We start from the raw sequence: 12679 nt of genomic DNA, 5'->3' as shown, positions 1-12679 counted from the left end.
CTAATTTTTTTGTACATTTGGAGTGCCGTCAGTAAGACTAAAAAAAAGAACAAAATCGGTGTTTCCTACACCGTGTTATCATCTTTTTAAAAGTCGCACCATGTTGACTTCAATGGGGCAAGTTCTAAATCTGCTTTTAGCCTCTTAACATCCTTGATTTGTCATTAGAAGTACACAGCCATGTGATTGGTGACATTAAGAGTGACCACGGTCAATCTGACGGCAGTAGATGTAAAAAGATACGAATAAAAATGATGTTAATTCAGCCAGCTCACATACTTGTATTTACTTCCTGTTTTCGGTCGAAGCTCACAGTAGTCGATTGTCGATCTCACGTGCAGTCAGATTGACCGTTTCACCCGCAAATTCACCCACATTTGTTAATGTGTTAATGTCGAGCCCTGATTGGATGGATGGTTGACAGATCTTTCAGATACACTAGATCTATCAGTTAGACAGACAATTTATGGATGGAATTCAGAGTGAGTTCATTTTAATTCAACAGTTTGAGTACGCTAATCATCTGACCTGTCTGATGCACATTAAAAATGAAAAATAAAATGAGTTGTTGATTCTTTTGCAGTCTCACCCTTGTATGAGTCAGATCCGCCCCCGAGTTTTTCTTTAAATCAAGAAATCCCCATTAAAAACAACAACTCAACATCATATTAAAAGATTGTTTTATTCACAATTGAAGTGTAACAAATATAGTTTATCAAAAACCTTTGCTTTCATATAATTTATTACATGATAAGATCGTAAGATTTATATAAATGATGGCTGGCAGTTTGCCAGAATGCAATATGTACATTTAAAAAAAAAACAACAACAACAAATTAACGAATAAGAAATAAAACCAAACAATTCCCCACAAAATTAATTGCATATTAAAGAAAAACATAACAAAAACCAATCAGATTATGTGCAATGGAATGATTATCAGCAATATAGTACAGTTACATGTCTGAGGTTGTCTCATGAAGAAATAACAAACGACAAGAATCACAAACGAAAAAAAGGCATTTTCTATGCAAGATCATCAACACAATATTTAAACGACAAATTTTTTATCTGAAAAGCACATCTCCTATTCCTGTTCCAGACTGTCACCTAAGATTCTCTGGATTCTCAGTCACAGCTTCACTAAAGAGACAGCACGAAGCGCTAGTCCGCGCTAAGCCGCGGCAGTGCTAAACATCGTTTAGATTCGCGGCATCATGAATACAGTGAACGCGATGTCTTATCTACAGTGTCACAGTGTTTCATGACGGGCCTCCCTTGCTTTCGTATATTACTCGCCAGCAGAGAAACACCAAGAGTTGCAGTCGCTGGTCTGGTCTTTTTTCCCCATGTAGATCCGCCAGTATAATACATTGGATAAAGCACCACACCATACTAGTTAAGCAGAGTGGGTCAGGGTTTTTTTTTTCTTATTTTTGGAAACACTGCCTAAATGTAGACACTAGGAACAAACATGTCAAGCACCTCCTGCGATTCAAACCTCAAGTTTGAGGTGTCGATTTATTTCCAAAAAAAAAAAAAAAAAAAACATTAATAAGGTGGGAATTGGGTCGTTCCTCCTAGAATTGGAATGTGGCTGTGTAATGGGTAATAGATGTAGTGATGTATATGCAAGCCAATGTGTCCGAGATATTTTTCTTATTAATTTCCTGTGTATGTGTGTGTGTTGTCTCCAGTGCCACGGACTGCTTTGCATCATTCACCATCGAAAATCTTCACTCATGCGCAGTCACATTGTACAGTAATATTCCTATTCTTTTCTACATGGAGAACCCGAACATACTGATTCACAACGTTGTGCTTTCATGTTAAATCAAAAGACACAAACAGATAAAATGATAAAATCACAACAACTAGGCCAAAGTATGTTCAATTCACATTTGGTGGTACATTCAAACAAATATTCATTCCCCTTTTTGACCGACGCTGCCCATGTCCTAATAAAACACTTTCCCAATGGATATAAGCAGCTTCATCACGGTTTACTACAGAGCCCCTAAAGGGAAATGGGATGAAATTTCCAATTTAATTCTTCAGATCTCCTGCAAAATTTTTGCATTTGCACTTTCTTAAAAAACGTGTTTGCTTACAAAACCTTTCGTTCCGCCAAGAAACTGTTCATTTTCAAAACTTTCATTATGGGATGGGAGGAAAAATGGGAGGTTTGGGGAGGTTTCTCTGGGAAACGCAATATTTTGCAAGCAAACGCAAAGTTTCTTGGAGGAATGCAATCATTTTGCGAGAGAACGCAAAGGCATTGACTTATTTTTCCATCACCGTGTCCCATCAGGGGCTCCATAGTTTTCTGTCCTTCACAATTCACAAAAAAAGACAAAAACCCTAAGTCTTGATTAATAAATTAACACAAAGTACTCTATTTTACATGTCTAGGATAAAAAATGTCTCTGCCTCCATTGATTAAGTAAACATTTAAAACACATTTTATGCAACAAAGTAAGCTCACGAATGTAGAGGAATGAATGATAAACGACTGTCCATCACAAGCTTAAGAAGGCTGAAGCTCTTGGTCAGAGGGAAAATAAATAGAGCGTTGCTATTAAAACATGACTAAATCGATCAGTAAGACTAAAAGGCACTAGTTGACTTGCTTTCCCTACCTTGCTGTAGTATAAAGCGTCAAAATACCGAACCAAACATCACCCGAAAGAAACAGACAGCAAGAGACAGCGAAGTTTGGTGGATATGTCATATCTTCGCTTCTGTAAACACAGATTATGCCAAAAAAAAAAAAAAAAAGGGATGTCGATACACCAAGTTACCTATGGCTTTATAAAGTGTGTAAGAGGGCAAACACAATGGAAAATGGTCTGGTCTCCTCACAGAGGAAATATGGTCCTTCTTGGTCTCTGAGGCTCAGAGACATGTCCAGAGTGTCAGAGAGAGAGAGGAGAGAGAGAGAGGACAGGGGCAGCATGCAGAATCCCGAGAAAGAAAAAGACAGCAGAGGAGAGAGGACTGTGGAGAAACACAGAAGTTTTGAAGTTCTCTCCAGAAGTTCTCACAGTTCTGAAGTTCCCTCCAGTCTTATACACCCATTACTATTGTCCACTGTTAAAGAAGGTCCAGGAAGTTACGTTTCATTGGTTCTTTGGGGTGGGATGAAGATTACTTGAGATGGTTGGCTAACTCTGGGCTTGGTTTCTTAATGACGGGAAGAGGATGAGCCTCCGTGTTGAACACCCACTGATCGAAGGGCAAATGGTCATCGTCTGAGAACAGCAAATACAAATACCTGAAAAAAAAAAAAAAAAAAAAAAAACAGAAAGACAATCTTTTAAACGGCACTTTATGTTGTTGATATAGTAATTCACAATAAGATTGCCAGTGAGAGATTTGTGGTATTCGGAAAAAAAATATTATGTACATCAATTAGAAGCATAAACATCAAGGTTATGAGAGGGAAATAATGTATTGGTATAATTGCCATATATATATTCTCTCTCTCTCTCTCTCTCTCTCTCTCTCTCTCTCTCTATATATATATATATATATATATATATATAAAGACACAGTTTTCTGTTTTTCTTTTTTTCAGTATTATGTAAAATTTGTGACAAGATGGAAATCTAATGTAATGCCATAAACTCATAAATACTTTATTTCTGACCACGCAAAAAAGTAATAGCACATCTTCTGATCAACAAACAGAGAAATAATTCATGCCTATTGCACAAGGTGGGTGGGAATGGCCAAATGGTAAAGTTTAATACTTGTGCGCAATAAAAATGAAAACATCACTAATTTTTTCCATTAAAGTCAACGTGCATAAATAAATCTACCTCTTAAAATCTGAATGTTCCCTTCGTAAACAAAACATGAACACCTCCCAACTAAGTGCTGATGAATTAAAGTAAAACACTGCCAAGACTGAAGCACTGTAATATGGGATGGAGATTACAAACTACAAAATGTCTGAACATTTTACTTCCTTTGGCTGAGAATCATGGGTAAGGGACATTGTTTCACAAATGAAGGTTATAATTCAAAATCGGCAGCCAAGGGAAAAAAAAAAAAAAAATCCACAGGTTTATTTGGAGGGCTGGATGACACTTGTTAAATTACAGTCTATAAACTTTAGCTGGAGACTACGATGCTGTTTCCTGATGAAGTTGTGACCTTGATAATACGGTTTCTAACCCTTCCTCCCTCTCGGTTCCCTCTCTGAACAGGCATTGGCTGGAGATTAGACGATGAAAGGCTCTCTTCTCAACTGCCCCTCTGAAAATATAAGCGGTTGACCTCAGGCCTCCACAGTTAAAGCTAAATCACACATGTCCACTGGATGAACCACGCCTGGCAGCTTAAACTGAACCTGACCTCCTTTTGCAGCCAGCATGATCTTCAGACCTTCAGTTTCATTGCCCTGCTACTGGCTAGAAAAAAAATTGGAAGGTTACAGTCAATATAAACGAGACTAAGAGGACTTATTTAATGACAGAGGTGACAACTGTGGACGCTTTCGTCACAGAATTAAAAATAAAAAAGGTAATTGCAACTTTTTATCTCACGATTCTGACTTTATTTCTCAGAATTGCGAGATATAAAGTCAGAATTGCGTGATATTAAGTCAGAATTGCGTGATATAAAGTCAGAATTGTGAGATATAAAGTCAAAATTCTGTGATATAAAGTCACAATTGTGAGATATAAAGTCAAAATTCCGTGATATAAAGTCACAATTGCGTGTTATAAAGTCAGAATTGCGAGATATAAAGTCAGAATTGCGAGATATAGTCGAAATTGCATGTTGTAAAGTCAATTGCGTGATATAAAATCGCAATTGCGTGTTATAAAGTTAGAATTACGAGATATAAAGTCAGAATTGATTAATATAGTCGCAATTGCTTGTTATAAAGTCAGAATTGTGAGATATTAACTATTCTGAGGGGAAAAAAGTTAAGTCTTTCAGTCTTTCTCGCAATTGCGAGTTTATCTCTCACAATTCTGAGAAAAGATGTCAGAATTTCGAGAAATAGATGTGTTATAAAGATGTAAACTCGCAATTGTGAGAAAAAAAGTCAGAATCGTGAGATAAAAAGTCTCATTTCGATCTTTTTTTTTCTCACAATTGTGACTTTATTTCTCAGAATTTCGACTTAATATCACGCAATTGTGACCTTATTTCTCACAATTCTGACTTCATATCTCTCAATTGTGAGATAAAGTCGCAATTAGTATTATTTTTTTTCATTCAGTGGCGGAAACAAGCTTCCATAAATTCTTCAAAATGGAAGTATTTGTTATTCATCTGTGCATATCATTTTTATGTGCCCTCATAATCTTTAATCAAAGTAACTTCCCCTCTTGCAGCGACATCTCTTCTCTTCTCTGATGAAGTATTTACTGGACTGAGAGTGGGACAACGCGTCACATGACATCACAGCAATAGCAAACCACAACCATCCAATCAATTCCTGACGTACAAATTCAAGTCACGCCATTCGCCTTGTTAAACTAAAACTTCCGTTTCATGCACACTTTAGTTGAGTGCAGGCGTCTCTTGGTTTTACTATAGTGATTTTAAGTAAAGCCTCAAAATACTAGTAAAGCAGCAAAAATAAAAACCCTGGGCAAACCAAATCATGAAGCTAAATGGAGGTTTACATATTCTTTGAGAACGATAACGACGGTAGGAATGTAGTTGTTGAAATTACTTCTTAAAAATATCTTCTTTCCAGCTGATAAATGATAAAAAACATTGATAGCCATTTAGAATCCATCCTGCTTGAATGGATGTGAGCATTTAAAGCGGAAGATGATGTAAATGCTATTGTGCGTTGGTTTGGACGCCAATATGGCTATCGCTATATCGTTCTTGGTGTGAATCCTTAAATCATAAAGGTTTGGATTGACATGAGGATGAGTAAATGAAGGAATTTTCATTTTTTAGCGTGAACTCTCCCTTTAGTGGTTCAGCATGTGAAGCGGAGCAGATGAAGTGGCCCGAAGTGAGCATGTTAAAGAGCACAGTCATGCCCACAAACACATTGAGAGCATTTCTATGAACAGGAAACTCTGATCTTTCAGCCCGCCAGACAGTCTGGCTCTGAAGAAGATTCATTACTTAATACGCACTAACTGTGCAAAAGAGGGAAACAGCCAAAAGCAACAGAACGAGAAACAACTAGAATAAGAGAGAAGGAAAAGCTGAAAGCGCTCACTCTCTCTCTCTCAAAGAATTGCTAAGTCTTTTCTGTGTTCAATTGTGTGAATTGTGCTCCTCCTGGCCAAAGGGCAAGCACTCCTCCAGAGTATTAAAGGCAGGAGAAATGGAGAGCCACTGTCTTCAGCGGCAGGGTGAGACTCGAACAGTGATTTCCTCTTAAACCGCAATCAAACTGGAAGAGAACTGGGAAAAGCTACTCAAAAAACAGGATACAGAAGTGCATTGTAACCTCATCAGCTCTTCATTCTGGGCCCTGATGGAGTAAAATACTTGTTCTTTATTCATTCCTTTCATTTGTCAGTGTCTTTAAAGATGAACGTTGTGCAATAAGGAACCCTGTGAATGAGTTCCAACGTTTACCTTGACAGTGATAATTCTCGCTCTGACAGAAAAATGGCTCCATTGACTACATTTTGGGTGAACATCTTTCCTTTAGTCAATCATTGCAGAAACACAAGTTAGTCTTAGGCTATTGCCCTATATGGATAATTCGCAGAACATTTGATATTTACTGCACAACAAAGTGGCAAGAGGTTTCTGAAAGCTAATTGGCTGGCTGTTCTGATTTCAACGACTCAACCTCAGTGCTCTAATATACAAATATGTGTTTACAAACATATTGTACATTCCTAAAAAAATCAAAAAGACAAATGCAACCTTTTTTCATAGGGAAAACCAAATAGTGGCCAGCGGAGCTGAGCATTGCGATGCACTATGGAGATTGTTGTCTATAATCCACAAGCACTAAAAAGTCATTTTCTGCCTTTTATCGGCCAAAGACCCAAATTAGAAATGTATGATACTATTCTACTACATAATATGACTCACTTTAAATACATATTCATGTCTCCACCGGTGGAATTACCCTTTAAGCAAGCTGTACTCACTTGAGTGTTTCAGCCAAGTAGAAGCTCTGCTGCACGTCATCATGGTTAGGTGTGCTGGCGTAGACGTCTCTTACTCCGCTGTAACCCCCTTCCAACCTGCAGTACTTCTCCAGAGCCTGAGACACAGAGATATAAATGCACCTGTCAGTATCAATGTAATTCCAAGCAACTGCACGTAAAGTACCTTTGATTTTCAGAGACAGTACACCAATGCAAAGGGTTTTACTGACTGGCTCTGTTCAAAAGACCCACACTCCAAAGTCTATATGACAGGGCTTGGCAATTGTGGCCACTTTTCTGTAGAGTTTATCTCTGACCCTGAACCCTCAAATTCACCCCGCTTTATAATATGCTGGTCTCTAGATATATATCTGGAGCTGCTCCTTCAGTGTAAGTTTATGGGAGATTCAGCCTGTTTTATTGACAGTCAGGCATAAATAGTAGTTGCAATCACTCAGAAAAGTAATAGTGTAGCTTAGTTTACCTCAAGGAGCCACATGATTTACAACAGAAAAAAAGTGTGTGGAACAATTTATGTGGTAAAGTTTAATACTCAGGATTTAGGTGTTTAATGCATTCAATTGATCAAAAGTGACAGTAAAGACTTCACAAATCATCATGTCTATGGTAAGTGCCCCATGTTTTTAAATTTGTGAATAAAGTTTAAAACCATTGAATCTAATTAAAAGAATCGGTCCCACTTTATATTAAGTGGCTTTAAGTACTATATAATTACATTGATATTAATAATTTGATACAATGGACTTATTGTGTACATAAATGTTTTTACATTGTACTTACATTTTAAAAATACCAGCATGTAATTACAGCAATAATTACTTTATGTAATTACATTTGTAATTACACAGTTGACCCTCCCCTCACACCTTAACCTACTCTTAAACCAACCCATACCACCACACGTCCCTAACCTTACCCGTATCACACCTCAATAGCAGCAAAAGTGTTTTACAATACAACAGGAACACAATAATACTTTGTACTTATTGTTCAATGTAAGTACATAGTACGTAAAGCCACTTAATATAAAGTGGGACCGAAGAATCTATTTTTATTTTGTGAAAAGTGCCATAATAACAATCAAACTATTGGCGTTGTCACTTGTGGCGGTGTAAAGATTGTATCAAAGAATGTTATAAGTTAATGAAGATTTTACAAAGCAGTTTTTGAAGGGAAGCAAGAATCAAGACTTTCATTCCATAAGAGTTGAGCCGGCACATTTTTACTGTGAGGAGAATAGATGGCAGAGGGAGAGCGAGGGAGGGAAGAGATGTGATGTATCGCCTAAAGGGACAGACAAATCGCAATGGCAATCTGAAGTCATTATGATACAATTACAAGGCTGTGAGATCCTGGCGGTCTCCATTGTCTCTAAGTGCAGGAGCGCAGGGAGCGTCTGAGGGCAGTGATAGAGCCTCACTGTGACTCACAGTCTGGCCTACATCCCAGTTTAACCAGTCACGTACTGGTGACGTTACATAATAAGTGATGATGTGTCAAATCCACATGACAGAATTCTCACCTGTACCGCCTCCCAGCCCCACTGCCTGTACTTGGGGTCGTGGGTGAACCGCCACATGTACATGTACGTTTCGATGACCTCCGGCCTCAGGATGAAGTACTTCTCATTTTGCCGTGTGGCGATGGCCTCCACGCCGCCGTCGAAACGGAACGCCTCGGGACCCAGCTTCATACCTGAAACATGCATGCCGACAAATTCATCGCTCAAACGTCCATGTAGACAAGGGATTATGGGATTACACTGTTCCTGAGATGAAGAGAAACACTATCAGGATGTGGATTAGGGGCTGTGGCATAATCTGGACCTTTGTTAATCTGCGTCAGATAAAAATACCTACGCATTATGAACACGTAGGTGAAGACTGTGACTGTGTATGTTTACGTTTACCTAGGGTCAACCTAGGGTCTTTTGCACCATGACCTCGAGCCAAACACCCACCCAGAAGCCTTTTTTCCCCCTTGGTCAAGCATTATTAAAGTTAGAGCTTATTTGGAGATATAATCTTGTATCTCGAGCTTGTATCTCGTAAATTACTCCACTAATAATGCCAGGAATGGTACAAAACTTCTACAGTAGTACAAATAGGTTCTGTACTCATACAACGAGGCATTGGAAAGTTTGTAAGTACATCGGGATTTTATTTAAATAACACTTGCCTGATGGCTTGTGCAACCGCTGACTCGGACGTCGGGGTCACTTCCGTGATTTGGGAAAAGCTCATTACCGTAATTTCCATTTTACCGTTGAGTACTTTTGATTTATTTACTGTTATACAGTAATTTGAATAAATAATAATAATAATAATAATAATAATAATAAAAGATTATATAACAAAAATACCTTACTACAACAAAAACTGCAACAATATATTCACAATACATCGGGAGTTTATTTAAATAACACATGCCTGATGGCTTGTGCAACCGCTAACTCGGACGTCGAGGTCACTTCCGTGATTTGGGAAAAGCTCATTACCGTAATTTCCATTTTACCGTTGAGTACTTTTGATTTATTTACTGTTATACAGTATTTTGAATACATAATAATAATAATAAAAAGATTATATAACAAAAATATAAAAATATTATACAACACAAATATTCACAATACATCGGGAGTTTATTTATACAACACTTGCCTGATGGCTTGTGCAACCGCTGACTCGGACGTCGGGGTCACTTCCGTGATTTGGGAAAAGCTCATTACCGTAATTTCCATTTTACCGTTGAGTACTTTTGATTTATTTACTGTTATACAGTATTTTGAATAAATAATAATAATAATAATAAAAGATTATATAACAAAAATACCTTACTACAACAAAAACTGCAACAAAATATTCACAATACATCGGGAGTTTATTTAAATAACACATGCCTGATGGCTTGTGCAACCGCTAACTCGGACGTCGAGGTCACTTCCGTGATTTGGGAAAAGCTCATTACCGTAATTTCCATTTTACCATTGAGTACTTTTGATTTATTTACTGTTATACAGTATTTTGAATACATAATAATAATAATAATAATAATAATAATAATAATAAAAAGATTATATAACAAAAATATAAAAATATTATACAACACAAATATTCACAATACATCGGGAGTTTATTTATACAACACTTGCCTGATGGCTTGTGCAACCGCTGACTCGGACGTCGGGGTCACTTCCGTGATTTGGGAAAAGCTCATTACCGTAATTTCCATTTTACCGTTGAGTACTTTTGATTTATTTACTGTTATACAGTATTTTGAATAAATAATAATAATAATAATAATAATAAAAAATTATATAACAAAAATACCTTACTACAACAAAAACTGCAACAATATATTCACAATACATCGGGAGTTTATTTATACAACACTTGCCTGATGGCTTGTGCCACCGCTGACTCAGACGTCGAGGTCACTTCCGTGATTTGGGAAAAGCTCATTACCGTAATTTCCATTTTACCGTTGAGTACTTTTGATTTATTTACTGTTATATAGTATTTTGAATACATAATAATAAAAAGATTATATAACAAAAATATAAAAATATTATTTAACACAAATATTCACAATACATCGGGAGTTTATTTATATAACACTTGCCTGATGGCTTGTGCAACCGGTAACTCGGACGTCGAGGTCACTTTCGTGACTTGGGAAAAGCTCATTACCGTAATTTCCATTTTCCATAGTACTTTTGATTTATTTACTGTTATACAGTAATTTGAATAAATAATAATAATAAAAAATTAAGATTATATAACAAAAATACCTAACTACAACAAAAAATACAACAATTCATTCACAATACAATAACGAGAATTAGAATTCTTTTTTGCAATCATAATTTTCAAATCAAAATGTCTGTATAATCAAGGATATTTTGGGGTGTTTTTTGCTGGAAAGGTTTAATATGTGTTCTTTCAGCATTATCAAAGCAGTTGCGTCACTCACTTGTTCGGGCGTAAGACTCATGACACGTGCGGGCGATCTCAGCCGCGAGCTCCATCTGGTGCCCCGTCTTATCATCCGGGGCTCCGTCTGCTCCTAAAGCAATCATACCACCGGCGAAGCAGGTCAGGTGACCCATCTTATGCTCCAGGAGTCCGCCTTTCCATTCTGCGATATACGTCAACCCTCCGCTTGACTTCCGGATCAAATTCTTTTCAATTGCCTGAATACAGAACAGAAAATGAAAAGTTGTTTTCAATGCCAATTTCTTCACTCAATGGGTCAACCTGAACTTTGTCCTCTTTTGTATTAGGCCAACAAAACAAAAGCAAACAAGGGCATTCAGGGCTTCAGTGTGATTTCTCTCAAAAGCGCTCTAAGGACAGTTCAAGGCCCAGCGTAAGGAAGATCATAGCAGAAATCAGGGTCACAGCTGTGTGCCAGCGATGTGTATTTAAAGAAACGTCACACACATGGGAAATGAGATTCTTATCCATCTGGAAAAGGACTCTGATGCATTTGAATGGAAAACTGGAGACTTCATCATCATGGTACCAAAGGCACACAAAGAAATAAGTAAAGCATCTGACTCTCTCTTTTTCTTACATCACACCCTTTGGAATATTATTTCATCATAAATATGGCATCAGTATTGCGGAGAAACTGAAAGATAGTAATAGTACTAGCTTACCTTTTTTTAGTATGTTGATGTTGAATAATGTATAATGTATTTTTTTTTGTCTAAGTGAATTAAAGAGTAAGATGAGTAATGAGTCAAACATATTTTCTGCAGCATGAGAATGCTGGATTCAAGTGTTCATTTGGATCTTGCATCACCCTAAAGGACATATACTGTGATAATGAATGGCAGTTTATTATCCTGCAAAAGACATTAAAAATTGCATTTTCAGTTGAATTTGGGGAAACCACTTTTTCAAAATTTGTTGTGTTGAGATTTTTCAATTTGTTCAGTACTCTGTTTGATTTGTTCATTGTAATCAGCTGAAAGTCTGTAAATTTTGCCAATAAACCTGATTTGCAATTGGAGTTGAATAATTTCGATTACAACCGTATTCGTAGCTTAGAAGACTTCAGCATTTTCATTGCTTGAACAGGAACTCGATCTACTGCGATACATCAACAGTCATTGCCGTAATGTGCTTATTTTTCCCAATGGTGCAAATAACTGAATGCTACAGCTGAGAGGTGTGGATGAAAGGAGATGATTGAGTGCCCTATCCATGGTTAGTGAGATAAATTAGCTGAAATCAGGCTGTATAGAGAGAGTTAAAGACCAGGAAAAGAGCTTTATATAGTGGTAATGAATGCCTGGGTAAAATGGTGGACACAATGGCAATTTTATAAAGCCCTCTCTGAAGGTGACCGAAATAGTGCACTTTTCTTTTCTTGGATGATTGGCCTGGAGTCCAAAGTGTGTGTGTGTGTGTGTGTGTTTGAGTCACTCCAGGGAGCCACCCAGACAGACGGCCAGAGGGACAACATTATCTTAGGCAGGTTGAGATGGTTCTCTCTCTAATGAAAGTGAGGATTGAGTTTGTGGTCTGTAACAATCAGTGTGCACCAGCTTTCCAAAG

General features: G+C 37.3%; 1 protein-coding gene across 1 annotated transcript in view; it reads right to left on the bottom strand.

Moving 5' to 3' along the window:
* Positions 1 to 663: 663 nt before the first annotated feature.
* Positions 664 to 12679, bottom strand: part of man1a1 (mannosidase, alpha, class 1A, member 1) — a 125291-nt gene continuing 113275 nt past the window's right edge. The window contains exons 9-12 of the mRNA XM_039692126.2: positions 11088 to 11307; positions 8638 to 8810; positions 7095 to 7210; positions 664 to 3274 (exon numbers count right to left, since the gene is read on the bottom strand). Coding sequence (XP_039548060.1) covers positions 3148 to 3274; positions 7095 to 7210; positions 8638 to 8810; positions 11088 to 11307 — 636 coding nt within the window. The 3' untranslated portion in view covers positions 664 to 3147. The remainder of the gene's footprint in view (positions 3275 to 7094; positions 7211 to 8637; positions 8811 to 11087; positions 11308 to 12679) is intronic.

This window comes from Pimephales promelas, chromosome 13 (assembly GCF_988280905.1).
Source record: "Pimephales promelas chromosome 13, fPimPro1.hap1.1, whole genome shotgun sequence".
Classification (NCBI taxonomy): Eukaryota; Metazoa; Chordata; class Actinopteri; order Cypriniformes; family Leuciscidae; genus Pimephales; species Pimephales promelas.
This window is presented reverse-complemented; position numbering and strand designations above follow the sequence as displayed.